Source organism: Amblyraja radiata, chromosome 10, assembly GCF_010909765.2.
Source record: "Amblyraja radiata isolate CabotCenter1 chromosome 10, sAmbRad1.1.pri, whole genome shotgun sequence".
NCBI classification, from domain to species: Eukaryota; Metazoa; Chordata; class Chondrichthyes; order Rajiformes; family Rajidae; genus Amblyraja; species Amblyraja radiata.
In genome coordinates this window covers 16,385,092-16,412,408 of record NC_045965.1, presented here as the reverse complement: position 1 = coordinate 16,412,408, position 27,317 = coordinate 16,385,092, and the positions used below count along the sequence as shown (strand labels likewise).

Sequence of the window (27,317 nt, the reverse complement as noted above, 5' to 3'; positions counted from 1 at the left end):
TTGAATATTGCTAAGTGCAGGGCAGTAGATATGGTTTGCATGGGCTTCAGTAAGGCCTTTGAGTCCCACATGCAAAACTGGTCCAGAAGGTTAACACCCATGGACTCCAGGGCAGGTTGGTAAATTGGTTCCAAAACTGTCTTGGCACTAGGAGTCCCATTTCCTTCTGCAAATCTGCATCAGATTGTTTGTTGCTCCAGATTCCAGCATCAGCTGTCGTTTCCCCCATGTCAAAGCTAAATAAAACTAGATGACATTTAGGGTGGGGGGTATGAAATTTCAAGGCGATTTGAGCGGTCCTCCTTCCACCCAGAGTGAGTACGTCAGAAGCAGAGACACTGACAGCATTTCATGTGTGGATTACCCCTTGAATTGCCTAAACTTAAAGGGTATGGGGCTAGTACAGGGAGATGGGATTAGTCCAGATAGGTGTCCGCTCTTCTAGGCAAGTATGTGCTGGACCAAATGAACTGTTCCCATGCTGTATAACTGCATAATTACAGTGTACTGTGGGTATTGTCGAATGTTAACTGTGAATATATGGAAAACCATCAAAAGTCCATGAAGTCGCCTTTATCAGACATGTTCCAGCTTTGTGTGCCAACGACCACACGATATCCATTGGACTAATATTCCATGGAGAGCAAAATGCTGTTGACTATTAAAAAAGCGGAAATGTCGTCATTGCCTTAAGCAATATATCTCAGATAGACTATAAAAAAAAATTCCAGTCCATCATTGTATAGGAATTTGTTCTTTTATTAGGTCTGTAACGTTTATGCTATTCTGTATAAAGTCCTTTATAAGATCAGACTAATACTTTCCATAACTGAGCCTTTATCCTGTATGTTGTACTCGGAATGTAATGAGGATTTTAAACCTATCCTCTTATTCACCAATCTTCAGATTAACCATCAAACTGGACCAGAATCTTGTCTCTATTACCCTGATCTTTAAAAATTTCCCCTCTGCCTGTACATCTCAAATCAAAGAAGCATCAAATCTTTGATTCCATCCTATTGACACCATGCTTCAGTATAACCTCTGTTATGTACAAAATGCAAATTCATGTTCATCAATGTAATGCAACAATTTGTGTATTAAATAAGTAACCTGAGTGTGATATACATTTAGTGCTAGGGGCTGAGCATGAAGCTGAACATCAGTTTTGTTCCATATAAGAATTCCAGGGCCAGAGGCTCAGAACAGTTAAAGTGTTCAGTGCAGCATCTTGAAGTGAAAATTTGTTTAAGCTGCTGCAAACTGCATCATCTCATGTTTTTTTTAGGTACTTTCTTGGTTTTATTTACATGTATATTTAACCAAACATTTTTGTAATTTGGTTGAGCAAGTTATATTCATCAGATCAGTGACCTGTTGTGCGTCTGATAGATAATATTCCTTGTTGGTTTTCTATTCCTTTTTCTTTCAAGGGGAAATAAATAGTTTTAAATCAGCCACCTATCTTTCCAATTATCTCTGGTGGTTCATCAACAAAGCATTATGATGTGCTCTAGTGTTTTTTTAACATCTATTTTTCTGTGTTTATTTGTTTCATTTTCAATTTTTCATAGTTGCTTGTATGCAAAGTGCTTCACCCTATGCAATGGTTAGGTAGTAAACCAAATATACTCTTCCCCTTTCCCCCATCCCAGACTTGGTTCAGATGTTATGTTGGAAATTGAAGGACATCAAGAGGAAGAATCTGCACAGCCATCTGAAGAAACTGATATTCCATCCACCAGCCAGGATCCTCCTTCCAGTTCAGCTGGTATGTAACTTGAAAGCGCTGTGGTGATGCATGAACATATTGAACTGTGCAGATGGAGGAATGTGGGGAATCTGCTGTGGTGGATGTTTATGTTGACTTTTATGTAGTTGTGTGTCTTGTTGCTTTTTTTTAGTATGGCTGTATGGTAAATCGAGTTTCACTGTACCTTAATTGGTACACGTGACAATAAATGACCCTTTAAACTCTTACAAGTCAAGGAAATTACCACTTAAACGGGAAAGGGCAATATTGTTAGTTCTGCAATGGAATATAATGCAAACCATATGTGAAGTTTGTCGAGATTTTCTTTTTAAACATGACATGCATTTCATGTAAGGACTTTCACACCATCCTACAGCTTAAATCTTTGAGGCTTATCTTTGTTTTGCATCTAATAAGCCATCAGACAAAAGTGCTACCTCAGTTGTTTTGTTACAGTACAAATTATTTAAGGTTACCTGGGAAGTGAGTTTTACTTTAACGAAAAAGGTAAAAACCTTATTGGTCATGAAGCTACTAGTGTCCAAGTGTTTTAACTTAAGTTTGTTGAACTTGCGCACCCATTCCTGTGCACCTCAGTTTTTAATGGCAATTTTTTTGGTAGACGCTGCTATCTCACGGCCTAAACCTTTGAGAAGGGTTCGACTTTATCCACAGATGGGGAGAACTGCTGTTGGAGGGCGACAGTTCCTTAGCCGAAGAGGTAAGAAACTCTACATTTATATTGTGCAACCTGGAATGGAATGCTTTACATGGGAGAAGTTTTTTTTGTAATCTTGGCTCGTGGTGGGGGGAGGGGGGAAAATCTAAGATTAGGGTGGTGTTGTGTCAGTAGGATGACGTCGTCCAGATTTAGCGGAAATATTTGATGGGTACAACATCGTCGGAATTGTGGGTTAACCATATGGATTGACCTTTTCAAAGGTGCAGCTACCCATTTGAGAAACTCCTGCTGAGTAATGAACGTATTTGCCTATTATGGTATAGAAGGAGTGCGTTCGGTCCAAGGAGTCTCATTACCCCTCATTTACTTGTACTCGTGCAATCCATTTTTACTCCTGCTCATCAATTCCCCTTTTGATTCCTATGTCACTATTTACTTGGTGTATGTAATATATGAGGGGTTTTACAGTAACCAGTAAACCCACCAGCACTTCCTTAGGATATTGGGAAGAAACATTTAGGGTGTTGTGCCAATTGCTGTACCACCATGCTCTGCAGATCAGTGTTTCAGGGAGCAGTATATTTCCCAGTGCAAACTTCAATACAAAATAAAGGGACTACGTTTATAATTTATGCTTCAGTGTTTAGTTATATAATGTTATATTGTAGTAACACAGCAAGGAGACAATTCAATTTATAAAACAAGTGTTCTTGGTCATAAAATAAGGTTATTATGTTTCTCATTACAGGTATGAACCTTTCAATGGGAGGAAGAAGAGGCATAAACAGAGGAAATCATAGTTGAAGTGCATGTACCCATGTGAAGCGTATTGATCCGTAGTCATTGCTTTGGCTCCTTGCTACAATAAAAACAAATTTTTGAACTTCAGACATTTGTGGGTTCCTGTTCAATTGCAATCTTTTTCAATTGAAAAATAAAATGATTTCCTTTTTACTTTGTGTTGAAGCTTGTTTTTTTTTTTCAAAGTTTGCTAATGGCATTCATACAAGTCCTTTGTTATACTTCTTTTCATATAAGTAGCTTTCAGTTTCACTGGATCAACCTTGTAGGAATTCTCTAAAATAGACAGAAATAAATGAAGATGAACACAGGCAATATTTAGTTTTAAAACAAAACTGAGGGGTTGCTTCCTTCTACCATAGTGGAAAGGAAAGGAACTTAAAGCAATGTTGTAACATTGAAATTTAGCTTGAGGTCCAACAATGACAACAGATGAATAAACTATAAATTAGATCTTTATAGAGTTCATTTTTTAATGTCAACCATTGGGGGGGAAGATAAATTATTTTAATTCATGTTAATGAGTTACCTGTTCATAAACTGCTATTACAAAAGAGGGTTTTGGTTTAGTCGAGAGTTTGCACCTCAATGTGATTTTATTTTAAAGAAACAATCCTCCCCAACATCACTATTGAGAGGATCATGGAATCGATTGCAAAGCTAATATCTAATTCATGATCAAGTAGATTAGCAACACTATACCTGTGATCAAAAGGCAACTTTCAGAAGATGCTAGAAATCAGAAATGAAATCAAAATGCTATAAATACTCTGCAGGTCAGCATATGTGGAGTGAGAAATTGAGTTAATCTTTTGGGTTCTAGTGAAAGACATAGACCTAGAAATTCAACTTTTTCTTTCTGGATGCTGTCTGATTTGTATATTTTTTTTTTTTTTTTTTGGAATTGTACTGGGTGCTATGAGTTATTTCCTTTCAAAGACCTGACACAACACTTGTACCAATATTAAAACATTTGATTTGGAACTGTTGTAGGAACAGGACATTATCCTTTGCACCGGAACTCCGCTAGCCTTAATGTTGTATCCATGCATTTTGCTACCCATGTTTAAAAAAAGTATATTGCTTTTGATCTTAAACTTTGATTGCTCAATCATCAACAACTTGGGTAAGAGGATTCCAAAATTCACTGTCTTTTACAATGGGTGAAGATGGGAATATGAATTCTGCTCTCATTCTTGCAACAAATTGGGCTTCTTAAAAATGTACAAGGCATGATTAGTAAGTTTGCAGATGACATTAAAGTGGGTGGTATTGTAGATGGCAAAGATAGGTTACAGCAGGATCTTGGTCAGTTGGGCAAGTGGATAGAGGAATAGTAAATGGAGTTTAAAGCAGATAAATGCGAGGTCTTGCATTTTGGAAAGTTTAACAAGGGCAGTTTCTTCACAATAAATGGCAAGGCTCTGGAGTTGCAGAGCAGAGGGATCTAGAAGTACAGGTGCATCGTTCCTTGCAAGTGGTGTCACAGGTAGATAAGGTGGACAAGAAAGCTTTTGGCACATTGGCCTTCACCAGTCAGTATAAAAGTTGGGATTTCATGTTACAGGGCACTGGTGAGGCCACAGTTGCAGTATTGTGATCATTTTTGGTTACCCTGCTATAGGAACGATGTTAAGCCGGAAAGAGTGCAGAGAAGATTTATGAGGATGTTGTCAGGACTTGAGGGCCTGATCTAGAGAGGGGTTCCTGGTGGCGGCGCGACTCGTTGCAGCGGCTCCTACAGCCTGTCTGTCTTTTTTTATTTTTTGTCTAGTTAAATGTAGTGTTTGGTGTTTTTTAAATACTGGTTTTTAAATGTGTATATGTGGGGGGCGGGGGGGGGGGAGGGGGAAACCGTTTAAAATCTCTTCCCTGTCCGGGAGACCCGACCTTTTCCCTGTCGGGTCTCCGTTGTCGTTGGGGCCTAGCACCGTGGAGCGGCCTCCAACCTGAACGACCCGGGGGCTCGGGAGACTGCGCTGCGGACTACTCACCATCGTGGGGCTGGCCGGCCTCGGAACGTGGGGAGCGGTGGTGACTCGCTGCTGCGACTCGACTCCTGGGGCTCGGAGGCTCCAGCAACGCAGCCGCAGGTCCGGTGGACTGTCGGGACATCGGGAGCTCGCGGGTCCGGGGGGAGAGAGAGACCGCTTCCCAGAGCTCCCGCAACGCGACTTCTCCAGCCCGTGTCGCGGGGTTTGGAACGACCCGGAGCGGGGAAGTACATCACCCGGCACGGCTTCATGGCCGTGGGACATTACAGCGCCCGCCGGGGGCTCCAACTTCGAGACTTCTAGACCGGGAGCGGGGCCGTAAATCGCCCGGCACGGCCTAAAATGGCCGTGGGACTTATCATCACCCGCCTGGGGCTTGGACATCGGGAGAGACATGGAGAGCAGGGGAGAGAAAAGACTTTTGCCTTCCATCACAGTGGGTTCACTGTGATGGATGTTTGTGTGAACTTAATTGTGTGTATGTCTGTAGGACATTGTTTTTGTTTGTATGGCTGTGGAAACAAAATTTCGTTTGAGTCTCACTGGGGCTCAAATGACAATAAATTGTATTGTATTGTATTGTATTGGGTTTAGTTTAGAGATACAGCACGGAAACAGGCCCTTTAGCTCACTGAGTCCGTGCCGACCAGTGATCCCCGCACATTAACACTATCCTGCATACACAAGGGACAATTTACAATTATACCAATCCAATTAACCTACATACCTGTACGTCTTTGGCGTTTGGGAGGAAACCGAAGATCTCTGAGAAAACCCACGTGGTCATGGGGAGAACGTACAAATTCCGTACAGACAGCACCCGAGTCGCGGCGCTGTAAGGCAGCCACCAAGCCGCACAGGAGAATGAGGTGATCTTATAGAAGTGTATAAGATCACGAAGGAATAGATGCACAGTGTTTTATCCAGAGTAAGGGAATCAAGAACAACAGGACATACTAGGTTTTAAGATGAGGAAAAAGAGTTACTTGGAATCTAAGGATCAAATTTTTCACACAAAGGGTGGTGGGTTTATGAAATGAGCATGGAAGGAGATAGTTGAGCCAGGTACTACAACATTTCAAAGGCATTTGACATTTACATGGATAGGAAAGATTTAGAGGGATATGGGTGAAACGTGGGCAGGTGGGACTAGTGTAGATGCAGCACCCTGATTGGCATAGGCAAATTGGACCGAAGGGCCCGTTTCCATACTATATGACTATTAATCAGATGTAATCAGATTTACAAATCTCACCTAGTTTTGGTTATGCTTGTCTAAATACTCCCTATCACTTGAAATAAACTAACATATCTCTCATCTGCTTTATAATTCATCTAAGTAACATTTGCAATTTACCAATTCCTCTGTTTTCCTTATTTTTTTAGTACCTTGTTGATTGCTAGATAAGTACAAATCAAGCTGAAACTTACCATGTGAGAGGACATAGTATTCATATTTTTCTGCAAGTCTAGGGTTTGGAAGTGAAATGGTTGAAGTTATTCTCATCGGAATCCCATTCCAATTATTTCTTATAGACATCTCAACAGAAAGTTTAACTGAAAAAGAGTTAATTAGTGAAAAGTAAATGTATTTCAATTTGTGACTTTAAGAGAAGTACTGTTCCTTTTTTTAGCTGACCATAGCTCCTGATCCAGTTCAGTTTCCCATTTTGTGAAACTCATTGTGGTATACAATCATAACAACCAGGTTCCAATTTCTGATCCTTGCTCACCCCATGTTTTCTCAGAGTGGCTAGAGGGAGCGATCTCTTGAACGATATAATACTCTGCCACTATAATTAGTAAGTAACTATGTAGGCTAAATAGCAGTAGAGATGATTATTCTCATGTGCTTTCTGGAAAATTATCCAGTGTTGTATTACAAAGTATAAAATCTGATTTGTTGCATAGTTATCATGATTTTAAAATGATTGTATATGATGATGCCTTGTTTCAGGATGAGTTCAGAACAAAGTCTGTTGTATTTGCAGAGCACATTTAGTTAAACGAATAAAGTTTTTTTTTGGCATCTCAATTTTCCTGAATGCTAGAACCCCAAGAATCTTAATCTAGTCAATGACACAAAACACACCCCTGGATCATTGATTGTTGAATATTCAGATATTAAATTAAAATTTTTAGGAAGTTGAGTAACTTAGAGCTCTATAAATTGGCTTCAAAACACTTGCTTTGACTACTGAATTTGCACATATTATAAACAGTACCTATATTTTGCCGTTTCCTGTTTTTTTGTATAACCACCATTGTTTGCCGCCTGTAACGGTGCCTTACCACCTGATAAGCGTGGCTCTGAGTGCGTTCTTGTGGGCAAGTTGAGACCGATTTTTGATACACATATTTCTGGTATACTCCACCTGTAACATACAATGCATTTTCATTAATTACTACATTTTTAGTAACTGGGTGACTGAGCATTTGGAATTAGTTTGGTTTACAGCGTGGAAGAAGGCCCTTCGGCCCACAGAGTCTGCATCGACCAACGATTACCCATGCACTAGTTCTATCCTATACACTAGGGACAATTTACAGAAGCCAATTAACCTACAAACCTGCATGTCTTTGGCATGTGGGAGGAAATCAGAGCGCCTTGAGAAAACCCATGCAGTCACATGGAGCATGAGCAAACTCGGTAAAGTCAGCACTTGCAGTCAAGATCGAACCAGAGTCTCTGGCGTTGTAAGGCAACAACTGTGCCATCTGCTTTTGTAATTGTTTATTTTGTAAAAATAGTGTTCATGGAAACTTGTTGATTATGACAGGTGACCATTTGGTCCATCAGACCCATCTCCCAGCAGAGCATTCTAATCGTTCTAATCATTCCCAATCCACCTCAAATTTCCTTCACATATTCACCAACTCCCTTTTAATTTTAGTTCCATTTAGGAACACGGGTCAATTTGCCATAGAAAATTAACAGACCAACACAGACAGCTCTGAGTTGTGGAAGGAAGCCAAAGTATTCAGGGGTAAAACACCCAGTTAAAGTGGAGACCACGCAAACTCCACCCAGGACAGCATCAAACCCAGGTTGTTAGAACAAGTGGGTGTCCTTGCCTGTTAATACACTCTGAAGCTTAGCAAAGAAATTGTGTACTTTGGATGTGTATGGTAAAATACTCAAAATATTATCCTGCAGATTGGTAACTTCCATTAAGTAGCAAAAATTGAATGGAAAAGATTTGCAAGAGAACTGATAAGGAAGTAACCTCTCTTGAAGAAGTACACAGTTTCTGGTCTGTTGTTAAACGCAGCCACGGACAGGGCAGCTGTTATTTTCCCATTCAAGCCTGAAAATCCGGCTGCAACTTTTTGAGGATATCCGCTGTCCATGGCCCCATTCTGAAATCGCCAGTAGTCTTGATCCTGCAAATGAAGCAAGAAGTGTTTCTGGAGAAATTGACAATGAGCAAATCTTCACACCCCAGCAGACGATGGAAATTCAAGGTGATGATTGATAACACATTTCACTTGGTTACTTTTAAATTCATCCTGCTGCACAATAGGTAAATTGCAGGAAGATCAAACTGCTCCGTATTTACAGTACCTAAATTTGATTGTACTGCCACAATAATCGAGTGGTATTTTTGAATGCAATTCTGCTTCAATTTCTCAATAGTTTTTGCAATGCACTACTTTTCTTTACTACTGCTCTATGCTTTCCCATTATCAGCTGAGAGCTTTTGTTTATATATTTTCAATGTGCATCATATTTACAGGTATCTTTGTCCAGCCCCCTCTCCTGACATCAGTCTGAAGAAGGGTCTCGACCAGAAACATCGCCCATTCGTTCTCTCCAGAGATGCTGCCTCACCCGCTGTGTTACTCCAGCATTTTGTGTCTACCTTTGATTTAAACCAGCATCTGCAGTTCTCTCTTACATATTTACAGGCCTGTTATGCTGCTGCGAGTAAGAATTTGATTGTTCTCTTGTTGGTACATTTGACAATGAAGCATTCTTAATGCATTTATAGATTGCAAATGCAGGAGCCCAATTTCCCTCACCTGATATGATCTTAATTCAAAGGTGGAATCGTAGATCGACATTTTCATAAGTTTAGGCTGCTGTTTTCATCCGTTTGCAATTCAGATATTTGTACTTCTGGTGAGCAACCATGTTATAGTTGGTTGTATGGATCAATTTAAATTGTAAACAGGTTGTCAGTGGTACTCTAAAGTTTGGATTGAATTGCCTGGGATGGTGTTTCAAGCACAATGTACAGCAACTTTCAGAAGATAATTGAATAAATAATTTCCAGTACCATGAGGAAAAGAACAATGGGACACTTGTCCCACTATGTATAAAATAAAAGCAGGAAGAAAGGGGTTTACGAAATCTTGATTTGTTTTCTTGAGTAACTTCATGAGAAAGTATTCAATCTACCGCCATTTCACTTTTCAGCAATTACAAACACCTTTGGTGTCAAGGTGGTTATTCCATTGACCAAGCAAAGGGGCAAAGAACCTTACCTTAAAAAAATATGTTTGTCCTTTGCAGTTGCACCTTGTGAAGACGGTGTCTATTGGGGATGGAATACCCCACACATCGGTGATGCTACGAGGGTGGCCTAATGTTTGTCCTTGCTGGCTTATTGTCCAAAACAAATTACCTGAAAAACATACAATTAAGCCATTTAGTGAACAGCTATGACATCATGAAAGGATAACTGGTATGTTGGAATATTTCGAACCGTGGCACATACTTTGTAATTATTACCAGGCAAATGATCAGCGACTGACTGATCATCAGTGAGCATTTAATGCCATTACATTATTGCCAAAACAGTTGGATTAGGATTACAATTGCCTTCACCCTGTATTATGCTGGAAAACATTCTGCAGCACCACCCAGTCCCCCGGGTTAATGTGTTTTCATTCTGGCAGGGGATGTGTTGCAACATTTCCAGCTCAACAGATATGCTCATTCTGACTGACATTAATGCCCCTGTCCCACTTAGGAAACCTGAACGGAAACCTCTGGAGACTTTGCGCCCCAACCAAGGTTTCCGTGCAGTTCCCGGAGGTTGCAGGTAGTGGAAGCAGGTAGGGAGACTGACAAAAACCTCCGGGAACCGCACGGAAACTTTGGGTGGGGCACAAAGTCTCCAGAGGTTTCCGCTCAGGTTTCCTAAGTGGGACAGGGGCATAACTCACTTTGGGTTAAAAATATGAGACATGCTTAAAATGTAAAATATTTGCGTGTGTTAAATTATCTTGAGATCAGACCATCTATTTTTAATCACGAGTGACATTAGACATTTGTCCAGAGTTGAGGCTCTGGCTCATTCTCAGAGGTAGGGCCAAACTGTAAATGAAACACTGATCACAATCAGACAGGGGCAGCAAATGCCAACCTCTCTCGATATAAAGAAAAATATTCAAAGCTTGACATTTACGCACTTTCTAAATCTACAGTTTCCTTCATATCTTACCTCTAAAAATATACGTTGTTCCATTCTGTAGAGTTGTCGAAGCATCTGAAGGCTTCTCGTTACACAAATTGGGATCGTTAAGTCTGTCTAAAATGGTAATTTGAATAATTACTGGATTTTCAGAAACACAAAATAATCAAAATTTCATAATTTAACATTTATTGAAACTTGTTATTTCACATTTAGTTATACACTTCACTAGCAAATTTATGCTTGTGACATTCGTCATCACATGGCATAGAAATGCAGTGAGTTACAGCAGGATTGTTATACCCCATTAATGAAGAGGCTCTTTCTATAAAAGCATCCGAACTATTTTTTCTGATGTTATTCCATAAATTATATTAACTGAATTGAATTTCATAACTTGTCATGGAGCAGTTTGAAATCAAGATGCAGGGGTTACATGCAGTGGCGGACTGGCCAGGGTGTCAGCTTGCCCGATGGCAAGTGGGCCCCTGATGAAGTGGGCCCCCTTTGTCTCCTGGCAACCAATATTTTTAGACCCAGTCCGCCACTGGTTACATGCCCTAACCCATTAGGTTACAGGAGCTTCATTTGTTCATGTGAAACAATCATTGAGTTGTGTGCATTGATACTTTTTTCTGTTCTTAGTTCAGACATAGATTCCCTCAAAATTAACGATAATTAAGAGCAAGTAAATTGTATACCTTACCTTCATATGACTGCATTTTCTCAGTTGTTTGATTTTCCGGTTCAACTGATGGTAATGGAAATTTAGTTACCATGTTATCATTCTCAGCAGGACCAGTGACCTATGAAATGAAAGGCATTTAAGTTTGTTTTTGTAATGGAGGGGAGAGTTTTATTTTTGGTGCTTCAGTTTCCCCGACCTGTAACGTTCTGTAGCACCAAACTGCATTGCCGCAATGATTGATTGGACCAAAATGATGTTTTTCAACTGGGCATAATTATGGTAGTGGAAACATTCAGATTTACTTGAACCTTTTATGAGTTACTTCATATGTCAGATTAACCTATGTCAGATGAACCTATTTCAAACAGAGTTGTTGAAGGATGAAGTAATGCCCTTTCAATGAAAGGCACTCCACTTCAAAAATAAATTCCATTGCAAGGAAGAGTGGGGGTGAAGAAATACTTTGCGTTTCTCCTGCTGAAACCACATTAAGATGGCACACCCCTCATTGCTGACAGTATTTTCCTGCTCTCTGGCCATGCAATGCCGTGGATTGCTGAAGGGGATGGAGATGGAGGGGTGGGGAGTGTCAGCCTTGTTAATCCTATTGAGAGAACCACCAGCGGTTTCTGACTCGAGTATCTTCAATACTTGATAACTTAATTTACTGCCACAAGCATGCCTCATTTACAGATTTGTACTGGAAGCAGAAGAAATCATTTGTAAAATATATTATTTGGGAATTTTGGACAGTAAGCTATTGGAATGTGAACTGAATTCAACCCCAAAGGTGGACAATTGATTTACAAGGTTCTCTTCGTTTTAAATGTTTTTTTCCACTAACAAGCACAGACTTACGTAGTCTGGATTTAAGATTTATTCTGCATTGTTTGATTTTGTATAGTTAAAAATAAATTTGCACTGGTTTAGCTATACAAATTCCTAGAATTGACTGGCTGCATGGTTTTGTTTTATTTATTAATAAGATCCTGTGTTTTTCAGGAGCAATGGGCATTTCTCATTTTTAACTTTTGAATCTGTTGTAATTGATTCTTCTGTACCAGCCTTTACTTCTGTATTTATGTTAACATGTTCATAGACACTGGTCTTTGCAAGATATTAACGTGCTATTTCTACTTTTTGTAGTATTGGATCTTGTGGCATAGCTTTTGCAAGTACAGTGGGTTGCAATATTCTCTCTTTATCTAAATCTGAACCAGTAAAAGGAGTTTATACCGACCAGCAATCACCCATACACTAGTTCCATCCTATACACTAGGGACAATTTACAGAAACCAATTAACCCACAAACCTGTTTGGAATGTTGGAGGAAACCGGGGCACTCGGAGAAAACCTACGCTGTCACAGGGAGAATGTACAAACTCCGTACAGACAGCAACTGTAGTGAGGATCGAAGTGTGTCTCTGGCACTGTAAGGCAGCAACTCTACCATTGTGCCACTGTGCCGCCCTAATATTGATGCTAGATTATCTGGGTTATCAGGATTAATTAATTTGGTGCAAAATGCTGCAAATTTTTGGAATTTTTGTTCTTTGATCCTTCAAGATTAATTGGTTTACCTAGTTCTTCACTCTCCACATATTTAGAAAATGAGGAACCATCATGAACTGTGACTATCGCCATTTCTCCTTTATTTAAAATTTTAGAATCTGCGGTCTCATCTCCAGTAACAGAGGTTGTAGTCGATCCTCTTTCCAATATGTTATATTCACTTAACCTTTTAGTTACCTTGTTATCTAAGACTTCATCATTGATAAATCCATCTTGAGGAACAGGGTACGCTGTCATTCCTTGACCCAGGATTTTAGAATTAGTAGGGCTATCCTTATTAATGTGAGATGTTGCCACTTCTTTATCCAATATTTTTGACCCAATGATCCAATATTCAGGGACATGACGCACTGCAGATCCTTTATCCAACATTTTAGTATTGTTAAAACCATCGAAAGGAACAGAGTACACTACTGTTCCTTTATTCAAGACGGTAGAATCTGTGGAACTGCCTTTGCTAATGGAGGATGCTATCATTCCATTGCCCAAGGTTTTAGAATCTGTGGTCTTATCTTCCATTACAGGAAACATTGGTGTTCCATTATTCAAGAATATAGAATCTATGGAATTACCTACAGATGTTGTCATTTCATCATTCAAGATTTTAGAATCCATGTCACTATATTTTTTAGGAGAGGCTGTCAGTTTTACTTTATCCAGGATTTTAAAATCTGCGGTCCATTTTTGGGGAGAACTAGACATCGCCATTTCTTTGGCCAAGACTTTAGAACCTGTGGTCCCATTTTCGGGAGAATCAGTCATTGCCATTTCTTTATCCAAAATCTTAGAATGAGTGGATCCATCTTCAGATGGAGAGGATATTGATCTTTCTTTGGTCATGATTTGAGAAACTATTGTCTTAAATTCAGGAACGGGAGATGTTTTTATCTCTTTATCCAATATTATATTCTCTAAAGATGCATCTTCAGGAACAGCGGGCATTAGCATTGGCTTAGTTAAGATTTGAGAATTCTTTGTCCTGCTATCAGGAAAAGGTGTTGACACTCTTTCATCTGAAATATTTAAAACCATGGTCCTAATCTCATCACTGGTGGGTGTTGTCATTCTGTTCTCTACGATATGAGGTACCATGTAAACATCTCCAGGGGCAGAGGGATGTGACATTCCTTCATTGGGTATATTGGAATGTATTTTCTCACCTTCAGAAATAGGTGTAATCATTCCTGGGTCCAGAATTTTCCAATCGGTGATTTTTGAATCGGTGGAATCACTTTTAGGAACAGCGGTGGTTATTCCTTTATCCAAAATGTTAGAATCCAATAATCCATCTTCAGGATCAGTAGGAGTTGCTATTTTGTTAGTCAAGAATGTGGAAGCTGTGTTTGTATCCTTGGAAAATGATATAGTTATTTGATGAAAAGTTGAAGGTTCTGAGGTTGAAGGTTTTATTCCATCAATCGGTATATTAGAGCTTCCAGAAGCCTTTTCAGAGATGGCATGTGTCGTCAATCCTGCCTCAAAGATTTTAGATTCCGTAGAAGTCTTTTTTCTGATGAAGGCTGTTGTCGTTGTTTTACCCACAATTTTAGTATCCGTGGTCACATCAACAGGAACAAAGGAATCTGTCATTTTGTTATTCAAGATTTTAGAGCCTGTGGAAATATCCACAGTGACTGAGGGCAACACATTCTTATTATTCCAGATTTCTGAGTTTATGGAATTGCGTTCAGGAACACTTGGTGTTGCTTGATTATTCAGCAGTTTGGAATCATCGGTCCTACCTTCAGGAGCCGAGAATGCTGTCCTTCCTTCATCTAATATAGTAGGAACCGAGGAAGCTCTTTCAGGGGCAGATGATGTTGTTTTTTCCCTATCTGAGTCTGAAATTTTGGGTTCAATGGAAGCAACTTCCGTGATAAAGTCTGTGGCCATTCCTTTATCCAAGAGTAAATAATCTACAGATTCATTTTCAGGAACAGTGTCTGTAGGTCTGATTTTTGAATATGTTGTCCTATCTTGAGGATCAAGCGACATTGTTATTCCTTTACCCAAGATTCTTTGATCAGTTGAATCAACCTCAGGAACAGCGGGTGTTATTCCTTTATCTAATATTTTAACATTTATGGTTGTATCTTCAGGAACCAAATTATTCTTTGCATTATCCAAGATTTCTGAATCTGTGGAAGAATTCCCAATAATAGTGGGAATTGCCAGATTTTTACCAAGGGTATTTGAATCTGTGATCCCCATTTCAGCAGAAGGAGCAGCTGTTATTCCGTTATTCATGGACTCATTAAGTACATAAGATGTTGTTATTAATTTATCCAAGGTTATTGAATCCGTGAATCCATCTTTGCGATCAGAAGGAGTTGTTGTTTTGTTATCCAAGAATGCGAAATCCGTGTTTGCATCTTCAGGAAACGAGTATGATGTCGTTATTTTATAAAAGGCGTTAGAATCTGTGGTTTCAGTTTCTGGAACAGAGGATGTGATGTTTCTATTGTCCAAGACTTGTGAATCTGTAGAAGCAGTGACAGGAATAGTGGGAGTTGTTCTTTCATTAATTAAAACTCTAGGATCCATGGACATCTTTTCAAGGAAAGTGGGTGTTGTCATTTCTGACTCCAATATTTTTGTTCCTTCAGGAGCATCTTGTGGGATAGAGACTGTTTTTGTTATTTTATCAAAGTTTTCAGAATCTGTGGTTATATCAACAGGAACAGAGGAATTTGCGATTATGATATCCATGTATTTAGAACTTGTGGAAATGTCCTCAGTAGCTGAAGGCATTGTCTTTCCATTGCTCTCAATTTCTGAATCCGTAAAATCATTTACAGGAATATTGGTTGCTACTTTATCCGGGATTTTAGAATTGTTGGTTCCATCTTCAGGAACAGAGAACGTTGTCATTTCTTTGTCAGATACACTTGGAACTGCTGAAGGCTCATTTGGGACAGTGAATCTTGTTACTCCTGTGTCTGAAGTTTTAGGTTCCATGGAAGTAACTTCTGCGTCAGTGGCTGTTGGCATTCCCTTATCCAAAAACATAGAATTAGTGGAGGCATCTTCATGAACAGTGTCTGTTGACACCACTTTGGAATTTGTAGAACCTCCTTGAGTAATCGAGGTCATTGCCAACCCATTGTTCGTGATTTCTAATTCCATGGAATCATCATCATCATCATCAGGAACAGTACTTGTTTTCATTCTTCCTTGCAACATTTTAGAATCCGTGGACCCACTTTCAAAAACGCTGTATGTTGTCATTATGTTTTCCAAGAGTTTAGAATGTATCTTCTTATCTTGAAGTACTGAAGATGTAGTCATTACTGTTTCCAGAATTTTTGAATCTGTAAACCTGTCTTCATAGGTTGGTGTGAATCCTTCACTTACGACCTTAGAATTCCTTGTCCCATCCACATGGTCAGAGAGTGTAGTCAATACTCGATTCAAGATTTCAGAATCAGTGGATCCATCTTCAGGAATAGATGATGGTCTGCTCACAATATTGGAGATTTGAGAGTCATTTCGTCTACCATCGGTAACAACGGGCACTGTTGTTATTTTCAGAGACATCTTAGAATCCTTGGTAGTAGCTTGAGGAACAGAAGGAGTTGTCAGTCTGGTATCAATAATTTCAGAATATTTGGAATAATCTGCAGGAACAGAGGAAGTTGTATTTTTTTCATACCCGATTTTAAAACTAATGGAAGGGCCTTCAGTAACTGGTCGTGCTGTTGTTCCATTGTTCATGATTTTTGAATCCATGGAATTATTTTCATAAATAATAGTTGTTATATTTTCCAGGATTTTAAAATCATGTGTCCTACTTTTAGGAACAAGAAGTGTTGTTATTCCTTTATCCAATGTACTACTAGCTGAGGAAGCCTCTTTTAGGGCAGTGTGTGTTGTTAGAGGTGTATCTGAGGTTTTGATGCCTTGAGAGTGGGCTTCTGCAACAGAAAGTGATGTCTTCCCTTTATCCAAAAATATAGAATCTGTGGTGACATCTTCATGAAGAGGTGATGTTATTATTCTTTTATTCAAGACTGTTGAGTTTGTGAAAGCTTCTTCTGGCCGAGTGGTTGCATTTATTCCTTTATCCGTGATGTTAGGTGATACAAGAACACTGTGCGTTGATGTAATGTTATTAATTTTAGAATCTGTGGTCCCAACTTCAGGAAGAGCTGTTGCAGTTATTGCGTTAGCCAGGATGTTTGAATCTGTGGAAGCATCTGCAGAGACATTGGGTGCTCCCAATTTTTTATCCAAAACATTAGAATCTGTTATCCCATCCACAGAAAAAAATGCATTTGTTATTAAAGACCTTGTTATTCCTTTATCCAAAATGTTAGACTTTGTGGAAGCACCTTCAGGAAAAGGGGAGGTCATCATTATTTTAGACTGTATTTTAGAACTTATGGTCTCATCTGCTGGAACCATGAGCATTGTCATTCCATTAGACAAGATTGCAGAATCGGTAGAAGCATTGGCATGAGCAGAGAAATTTGCCACTCCACTCTTGAATATATTTGGACCTGTTGATGCTTCTTCAGGGACTGTATGCATTTTCATACCTGTATCTAAGGTTTTAGATTCTGTGGAATTATTTTGTGGCATAAAGGCTGTTGTCCTTCCTTTATCGAGAATTTTAAAATCTGTGGACGCATCTGAGGGAACGGGGGATGTTTTTATTTTATTATCCAAGATTTTAGAACTCGTGGAAACATCTGTAATTGAGAGCATCATGGTACCATTGTTCAGGATTTCTAAACCCTTTGAACCACTTGCAGGAATAGTGGTTGTTATCTCTTTATCTAAGTTTGTCGATTTACTGGTCACATCTTCAGGAATGGAGCGTGTTGTCATTTCTTTGCTTAGTTTATCGGGATCTGAAGAAGAACCTTCTGCGGCAACGCGAGTTGTCATACCTGTGACTGAGATTTCAAAATCTACACTCCCATCTTGAGGAACAGTGTTCATTGTCATTCCATTAATCATGAGTTGAGAATCTGTCCTCTTATACTCAGGAAGTTTAGACCATGATGGTATTCTATACAGGATTCCTGAATCCGTCATCACTTCTCCTAGACTTGGAGTAGCCGTAGGTGTCACAGTTTTATATAACATTTTAGATTCCATGGTCTTGTTTTCAGGAACAGAAGGAGCTGCCAATCCATTATCCAAGAGTTTTAAATGAATGGAAGCATCTTCAGAAAGTGGTGTTGTCAATTCCTGATCCAAGATTTTGGAATATCTGATCCCATCGTCAGGAAAAGTAGAAGTTGTTATTTTATGTAAGGTTTTAGAATCAGTGGCCTCGCCTGCCGAAACAGGGGGCAATGTAATTCCATCATCTAAGATTCTTGAACTTGTTGAAGCATCTACAGGAAAATAAGTTGTTTTTCTAATATCCAAGATATCAGAACCCATTGAGGTCTCTACAGTAACAAGGTGTGTCTGCATTCCTGTACTCATGATGTTATAATTCATAAACTCACCTTCTGGAACACCAAGGGTCGTCACTTTGCTTACCAAGGTTTTAGAATACGTATTCCCACCTTCAAGATCAGATGATGTGGCCATTCTTGTGTCCAAGATTTTAGAATCTGTGAAACTATCTTTATTAGCAAAAGGTGTTGTCAATCCTTCATCAAAGCTTTTCACATCCCTGGACCTATCCTCGGGACCAGAGAGCGTTGTCAACACTTTAAACATGATTTCAGGATCCCTGGTCCTATCCTCTGGAAACGTGGAAGATGTAATTATTTTATACAATATTTTAGACGCTGTGGTCTCACCTACTGGAACAGAAAGCAATGTAATTCCTTTATCCGAGAATCTAGCACCCATAGAAGCAACTGCAGGAGGGGCAGAGGTTGTAACTCTACTCTCTGATATTCTAGAACCAGCAAAAATCTCTTCAGGGTCAGTATTTGTTGGCATTCCCTTGTTCAAGATTTTGGAATCTGTGGAAGCAAATTCTGGGATAGAAGTTGCTGTTGTTCTTTTATCCAGGATTTTAGAATTTGCGGAATGATCTACGGGAACTGAAGGAGTTGTCATTCTATTATGTAGAGTTCTAGTACTTGTGGAAGTATCCTCAGAAACTGAGGGCACGGATATCCTATGGTTTGGGAGTTTTGAAATGAAGGAATTACTTTCAGGAACAGTTGTTATTTCCTTATCTAGTGTTTTAGAATCATTGGTCCTATCTTTAGGAGTGGAGGGTGTTGTAATTCTTCTATCCAATATACTTGGAACTGAGGAAATCTCTTCTGGGAGAGTATGTGTTATTATTCGTGTGCCTGAGATTTTAGATTCAATGGAAGCAACCTCTGTGCTCAAGGATGTTGTCATTCCTTTATCCAAAAACATAGAATCTGTAGTTCCATGTTTAGAAACAACTGATATTGTTACTCCTTTACTCAAGATTTTTGAATTCATGGATGCTTCATCAGGAAGAGTGTTTTTTCCCATTCCTTCATCCAACCTTTTACGATCAGTGGATCTATCGCCAGAAACACTGTACATTGTCATTCTGTTATCCCAGGCTTTAGAATACATCCTCCCAACTTCAAGAGAAGATGTGGTCATTTCTTTCTCTGAGAGTTTATAATCTGTGAAACTATCTGCGTTAGCAAAGGGCGTTGTCAATCCTCGTCCTAAGATCTTAATGTACCTGGTCCCATCCTCAGACATGGAAGATGTACTCATTAAATTATCAAGGATTTTAGAATGCTCGGTCCTACCCTTGGGGATGGAGGGTGTCGTCACCACTTTATCCAAGATTTTAGGATCCCTGGTCCTATCCTCAGGAAATGGGGAAGATGTCAACATTTTATACAATATTTTGGATGCTGTTGTCTCACCTACCGGAACAGAAAGCGATGCCATTCCCTTATCCGAGATTCTAGTATCCTTGGAAACAGCTGCGGAAGGAGCAGCAGTTGACATTCCATTCGCCGATATTCTAGAACCATTTGCTGTCATTTCCTTGTCCAAGATTTTTGAATCCGTGGGCGCTGTCATCCTATTGTTTGGGATTTTTGAATTGAGGAAATCACTTTCAGGAGCAGCTGTCAATTCTTTATCTAGGATTTTGGAATCATTGGGCCCATCTTCAGGGGTGGGATAAGTTGTCATTCCTCTATCCAATATACCAGGAACTGAGGAAGTCTCTTCTGAGGCAGCATGCATTGTTATTCGTGCATGTGAATTTTTAGGTTCTATGGAAGTAACTTTTGTCCTAGCGGCTGTTGTCATTCTTTTGTCCAAAAACGTAGAATCTGTGATGCCACCTTCAGGAACAGTTGTTGTAGTTTTTGCCGTTGTTTCTTTAACTAAGATATTTGAATTTGTGGAAGCGACCTCAGGAACATTGGTTGTTTTCATTCTTTTATCCAGGATTTTGGGATCTGTGGAGCTATTTTCAGGAACGACAGGATCGTCTTTGCCGTTTTTAAATTTGATGGGATCTATGGTGGTCAATCCTTCAATTTCTTTAGCTGTTTCAGTTTCTGTAAAAATAAGTTTTGATAAATCAGAAAAACTGATAATTCACTAACAAGTCATCTTCATTTCTTATGCACATACTCATGCTCAGCTATCAATTAATTACTTGACAATGGAAAAATGATTTTGTTTTGATTTTGAGCAACGTCACGAGGTAATTTTCCTATTTATCCTAATTAATCATGGTAACCGACAACTCCATGTTCAGTTAACATAGTCCTTTGCTAATATCTTATTCTGGGAAGTGTTGATGCACAGTTTCACATTATTCAAAATTTTCTTTGAAATTTCTGTGGATCTTATTCCTGACAGATGCCTCAATAGTCCGTACCTTTGCGCTTGGATTTTCTATGTCTTTGCCTCTAATGGATCCCACGTATTTAGTGAGGACCATGTGTCTGTACATCATTAATGTTGACTGTAATCCAGAAATTAGAGCTGTCTGTTCTGTCCACTAAGACTTCTGGTTCAAGGGGGATTCCAATTCTAGTCTCTCTGGCAAAGCTGTTCTTCCTCAAACTAATTTAATTTAATGTGTGATTCTTAAAGCTCATCCATTACTTTTGTGTCCCCTTTAACTATTGCCAGAACATTTGTTAACATATCAATCAATTCACCATAGACTGTGGATTTCTACAGTTGAGTTTCAATCATTTCATTAATACATTGTGAATTTCTCCCCAGTCTAATGATCCATGGTCTTTGGCCTTCCATTAAAACGTTCTTCTTGTCATGTAAGTTAAGGAGTTCATGCATGCTGATAAATAGCATGTATTATTATTATTATTATTATTATTATTGTTGTTCTGAAGCATAAAGCAGTTAGCAGCCTAGAATCTGCACACAGAATCTGACTGCACTTGGCGCAGTATAAATATTACATTTGACAATGGTGCTAATTTAAAAAGGTTTTGACACATGGCTGAATGACACACTATTGAGCATATCACAATTTGTTAGAAGAAAACTGTTTCATACTTGGCTTCAAGGGTCCTTCCTTGGTTTTTCCATTATCATTCAATTGGTTGGCAGAATCTTGTTGGAGCAGTGTATCACTGATTATCTCAGCTTGGCCTGCTGTTGGTTTCTTTGTGAAGCTGGTGACTGGTAAAGGTGACCTTGTAGTAGCTACAATCGTGGGACTTTTTCGGATGTCTACGATAAAAAATTAGTTCAGAGTGAATAATCACAATTTATTTCTAATGTTTACAGTTCATGTTTTTTTGTAATTGTAATGCAGTTTGTGCCAGCAATAGAACACAAGAGAACAGCATGGACTAGAAATTGATATTGGGCACTTAAAGCATGCTCAAAAATTCTTGTATGGTATATCAATAAATATTTAATTCTGGATTTTCCATAGTAGGCAGGTCTAGTGCTGGGGAACCTAAATACAGCAAGGAATGAGGATGGCTGTTAATGGAGGCCGGAAGGTGGGGTGGTTAGAGAAATAAATGTTTGTGTTTGGACACAGGTCAGTGCCAGAGTGTTGGGGAGGGAAGTGGGGGAGGATCGAGAGAACATCAGACCTCTGGGGAAAATGGTGGCCAGAGTTCTCGAAGGGTAGTCACAATCACGTTTATCTTTGGGGAAAAGAAGCAATTTCAGATGTGTAACTCTAATGAAAACAAAGCTACACATCCAAACTTGTTACGTTACATGCAGCTGACAACATTAGTGAGAGACCAGTAATAGAGGTGAGGTGAAATGAATCTTAACAAAATTATTACTTCAAATGCAAATTTATAACTCCATTCAACCAGGATTGAATTTCTGAATTCATGAGCAAGGAACAACTGAAATGCTATAATGGGAACTTCACGGTTTTTAAATGCATTAGGCAGGTGGAAGTCAAATGGCTACTTTTCATCTAGATCTTTCAAATTGCAATATAAATAGTGAAGGTTTCTGATTTTTTTTTTAGTGATTTATGATTTGATTGAAGATAAATTACAGCTCCAGATGTTAATAATTCAATTAGGTGTCAGCAATTTAAACAATGTTTTATGTTACTATTCTGTGTTAGTTCTCTTGCAGGAGAAACTCCAAGCAAGTTTCTCACGGAAAGTTTCCTAGCTGCCTTCAGAAATGGAAAGGACCAATGCTGATTGAAGTATCAATATAACACAAGCTAGATTTTTCTCTTAGTTTTTTAACATATTACGGTCCGAGTCATCAAACATTGTAATGATTAACTTCAGCTAAAATGTTATCTTGCGTAACCCACCGAGAAAATGTGAAAAAAAAACATAAGACATGCACCCACAGCTTGGCAGCCTTATTGTACCTTCTGCACAGTTTGCAACAAAATCAGCACAGCAATCATTGTATTTCATACAGATGGGATCACACTGGCATTTCCGTCCTCGTTGGTGCTTCTCATAGCAGCGTCCAGAACAGGAGGTTTCTGTACAAAGAACAGGTTTTGGTATAAACATAGAAAATAGGTGCAGAAGTAGGCCATTCGGCCCTTCAAGCCAGCACCGCCATTCATTATGATAACGGCTGATCATCCAAAATCTGTACCCCGTTCCTGCTTTCCCCCCCCCATATTCCTTGATTCCTTTAGCCCTCAGAACTATATCTAACTCTCTTTCGAATACATCAAGCAAAGTACATGGTCACCTTGTTGACTGGACTAGAGAACATGGTGGAGTACTGAGCAAGGTAACTCGGTAACATCTCATATGTAGGAAGGAACTGCAGATGCTGATTTACACCAAAGATAGACACAAAATGCTGGATTAACTCAGCGGGACAGGCAGCATATATGGATAGATAGAATGGGTGACGTTTCGAAACGTCACCCATTCCTTCTATCCAGGGATGATGCCTGTCCTGCTGAGTTACTCCAGCATTTGGTGTCTATCTTCAGTAACATCTCAGCTGGAATAGTTTTGAAAATGGAGGATGAATATGGCTATAGCCCTCTGCTTTGTGTGCACACACAATTACATTACATTTTCCCTATACACACCTACCTTCCAGCAACATGCAGAGACATAAGAATAACCAATAAGATGAGATACACAAATGTGTAATTTGGGGTTGGTTATCAAGATGAGCCTTTGCATTCTGCAGATTATGAAATAACATGACAATAAAATACAGCACTTAATTACATTTACATCCATTAAACGAGAACAAATGTATTTACTTTTGGAATTTATATATCCCACTCAGGTTTTTTGTTAGTTTGAAATCAGAATGCAAGATTTTATCTTTGAATAGGCAGAGATCTGTTTCCTGGACAGGTACTCTCCAGAGGTTAATAAATGTTTTAACAAGTGGGCCGAGATGTTTAGCTGCTGCTGTTTACCTGATGTACAGAGATCTCTGTAATCTTCACAGCATTCATCATAACGAATACATTCAATGTCACAGTTGCAAACGTGGCCTCGCTCGTACCTGGGAACACATCTCCCTCGACAGCTGCCTTCATTTTAAGCAAAAAAACACAAACGTGAGTGAAGCATCCAAATACAGAGATCTACTTACTTTACTGAGACGGATTCGCCGATATCAATCACAAGATTGCATATTAATAATCTATTTTTCGTTTTTTTTAAAAGCCATTTTCCAGATTTGAATGTACTAATAATGAAGTGGGGGATGTTGTCCATTTCCCGCTGGCTGTGTGCTGCGCCCTTCACTGAAGCACTTCACTGGACTTGCGTTGGGGGCTGCGGGTGTCATCCCACCTGTTCAATGGAGAACGAAGCTGGGCTTGTAGAGAGGGGAGTGGAGTGGGGTGGGGTGGGGTGGAGGGGCAAGAGAAGGTAGCGCGGCCCAGGGGGAGAGGGAGAGGTGATAACAGCGGGCTCCTGGTGAGGGGAAACAGTGGGGCTCCGGGGAGATGATAGCGGAGTAATGGTGGGGAGGGGGGTGTGAAACAGCGGGGCTCAGGGAGCAAGTGAGAGTGCGAGGGAGAGGCAACGGGTCTCCGGGATTGGTGTGGGGAGGGGAGATAGCAGGGGTCCAGGGAAGCGGGGATAGCGGGGCTCTGGCGGAGAGTCGTGTGGGGGGAGATAGCGGAGTCCCTGGAGGGAGTGGGGCCGGGGAAGGGTTGGGGAGGACTGGCAGCGGGTTACGGTCGGAGCGCGGAGATGGGGGAGACAGCGGGGCTCCGAGCGAGGGGTGGGGGAGAAGTGTTGGCGGGGAATGGAGGGGGAGACAGATGGGCTTTGAGGGAATGCAGACGAACAGTATATGCACTGAGACTGTCAGGGCACGACACTAGCACTTTGAGGCAACGCCAGTGGAATGTTGAAGCTGCACCAGGCTTGTGTGAGAGAGAGAGCTGCACCAGGCTTGTGACTGAGACGTGGGAAAGAAAACACACAGAATTTGGTATTTTGTTTCAATTCATGTAATTGGGAAAAACTGACTTTCCAAAGTAAGCAAATGCCTGAAGGGAGACATTTGGGTTGAGAAAGGGCGAGGAGAGAAGCTATTGGGAACGTGGATCTGTCTACATCTGTCGTGGAGGAGAGGTGGGTGGAAGATTGCAACCTTCACGTGGTCCGCCCTGTTTCAACCAATGCAATCAACTCGACGTGCACAAACGGAAGATCAAATAGAACAAGTTGTCCAACAACATTAGGCTGTGCACGCCACACGAAAGAAGAAGAAGAAGTAGTGGAGGAGAGGTAAGGGTTAAAGTGATAACAGAGTAAGGGGCGGGAGGGCAAGCAACTGGAAAGATGACTGAGAAGTAATGAAGTTTGAAATGAACTCACGGAATGCAGTGAGTGAATAAGGACAAAAGACTGAAGTATAGGATTCCAATGCAGACCCATGCACCCCTAGTGGGTTTAGGGTAGATGAGAATTGTAACTGACTTTTAACTTTTGTTTAAACAGAACAACACAAGACAACTGTAGCATAAGTGCTCCGCTGACCTCGACACCATGCAATTATCAAAGTTATTGAAGTTATTTAGTCATTAATGTTATTTCATTTCCAGCACTTACCTTGAGCTGCGATAATTTCTGGCAAGGTCACGGAGGATACAATTAAAAGAATGGTTTGCCATTTCATGAAATTTTGAGGATTGGCCATCATCATCATCTGTTTGTAAGTACATGTAGGAAATACGGTTGTAATTTGAGAGAATAATATATAATATTTTAAAAACTCTACCATCGTCCCCACCCTTATAGTAGGTATGTTGCAAAGCCTACCTGAAGCGTCGTTGAAGATCTGCTGCTGAGGGTGTGCGCGATTTTGGCGCCGTTTAGAGGGGGCGGGTTTAAAACGCGATTTTCTCTAAGCTGTTCCAATCGAAAATGTTCAGCCTAGTTAATTATTAACGAAAAATCGCTGGAAGACCCCGTCGCAAAAGCTATTATTAGGTTTAAAGGCCTTGAATAATAGTTATAGTAGTTTAAAAATCAATCTCTAAACCCGCGACCGTCAGCAACCGCAGAGTCTCATAAAGCAAATAGCAGAAGTTAGGTTGTATATTTTTACATTAAAAATGGCTTCTAAAGATCCCTTTATACAAAGTTTAATATTGCGAGTAGCTCAATTTGGGCCCATTATATCGCGCAGTATTTTTCTCGGCATTTGGGGCACAAATCTACCGCAATGTGAACGTTCTAAACCAGCGCGTTCCACAGAGACCCACTGGAAAGCTGATTTAAATGGGCATTTATTTACAGCAATTAAACACTAAATTCCTTCCATTTGGCCTATAAATTAATGCAAATGAGATTTAAAAATCATGTTTTATTGTGAATTATTTGTGAATATTATTTGGACATTTAGGCTATTTAAAAATGTTAATCATTTATTAAGAAATGGATAGATGTTTAGATCTAGTAATTGAAGTCTGAAATTAGCTACAATTAGGTAACTAACTAATTATATGCTTTAATTTCAGGTCATCCAAGTAAGATTATTTTATATTTGTTTCAGAATGCTTCAATCTATGATAACTGAAAATTTCATTCAGTTCTCTTAATTTTTAAGAAAGTTATGGGCTTTTGACTGTTCACGATCACAGCTTTTTTGTTATGTCCATAGAAAATCAATAGGGAACAAGATGCTCATTTCCCAGTATGAAAATGGCCATAACTTTTTAAATACTTGAGATATGAAAGTGAATTAGGTGTCAAATTAAACTTATTTTTATGCTTTATCTGATGGGATAAATTACAGACTTGATTTTTAAAATCTCAAAATTTTGTAACATTGCTACTTATAGGAGCTAAAGAAAACAACTGTTTTCACAGTGTACCCTTCATGACAACAAATCCTAATGGGGTGTTTAAATCCAAACAAGTAGTAATGAAAATTAAATGCCTTCAAATAATGAGGTAAAACACGAGATTAACTGCTTGTAGTGATGTTTATTAAATGATGAATACTGGCAAAGGTCAGGCTCCTCTTTAAATAGGAACATAACCTAATGCATCCATCTAGAAGCACAGACTAGCTTAATTTGAATGTCTCCTTATAAGAAGCACCTCTGACAGTGCACCACTTCCTTGATTTTAACCAGGCTGGTCTCACATGTCTGCACCTGGTCCATATCCTTCCAAACCTTTTAAAGTTTTCTACGTTTCTTTTAAATGTTGCAATCATACCTGCCTCTGCCACTTCCTCTGCAAGCTTGTTTCATTTACGCACCATTTTCTGTGTGAGAAAGATCGTCCCTCTGGTCCTTTAAAATCTTGCACCTCTCACCTTAAATCTACTTCTAGTCTTAGAATCCCCCATCCTGGGAAAAAGACTGTGGTTATCCACCTTACCTATGCCCCTTATAATTTTATATACCTCTGCCCTCCAAAGAAAATAGACCCAGCTTATCCAGCCTCTGCTTATAACTCAACCTACAGTCTCGGTAACTTCTCATGAATCATCTTTACACTCTTTCCAATTTAATTACTTTCTTCCTGTAGCTGGGTAACCAGAACTATAGGCAGTA

General features: G+C 39.6%; 2 protein-coding genes across 5 annotated transcripts in view; one reads left to right on the top strand and one right to left on the bottom strand.

Annotated features, from left to right (window-relative positions):
- Positions 1–3,389, top strand: part of tpr (translocated promoter region, nuclear basket protein) — a 67,359-nt gene extending 63,970 nt beyond the window's left edge. For 2 of the 4 annotated variants that reach the window (XM_033028181.1, XM_033028182.1), the window contains exons 49-51: positions 1,656–1,771; positions 2,376–2,474; positions 3,184–3,389. In XM_033028181.1, coding sequence (XP_032884072.1) covers positions 1,656–1,771; positions 2,376–2,474; positions 3,184–3,239 — 271 coding nt within the window. In that variant the 3' untranslated portion in view covers positions 3,240–3,389. The remainder of the gene's footprint in view (positions 1–1,655; positions 1,772–2,375; positions 2,475–3,183) is intronic. The other 2 variants (XM_033028183.1, XM_033028184.1) reach the window with 1 other exon arrangement.
- Positions 3,390–3,418: 29 nt separating this feature from the next.
- On the bottom strand, positions 3,419–25,470 carry prg4 (proteoglycan 4). Its single transcript, XM_033028185.1, has 13 exons — positions 25,360–25,470; positions 23,706–23,822; positions 22,674–22,793; positions 21,365–21,541; positions 20,182–20,391; positions 19,748–20,040; positions 11,357–11,456; positions 10,681–10,767; positions 9,719–9,858; positions 8,458–8,614; positions 7,456–7,605; positions 6,662–6,787; positions 3,419–3,512 (listed from the first exon to the last, which is right to left on the bottom strand). The coding sequence occupies exons 1-13, from the start codon at positions 25,454–25,456 to the stop codon at positions 3,427–3,429; spliced, it is 1,860 nt and encodes a 619-aa protein (XP_032884076.1). The 5' UTR covers positions 25,457–25,470; the 3' UTR covers positions 3,419–3,426.
- Between the last annotated feature and the right edge of the window lie 1,847 nt (positions 25,471–27,317).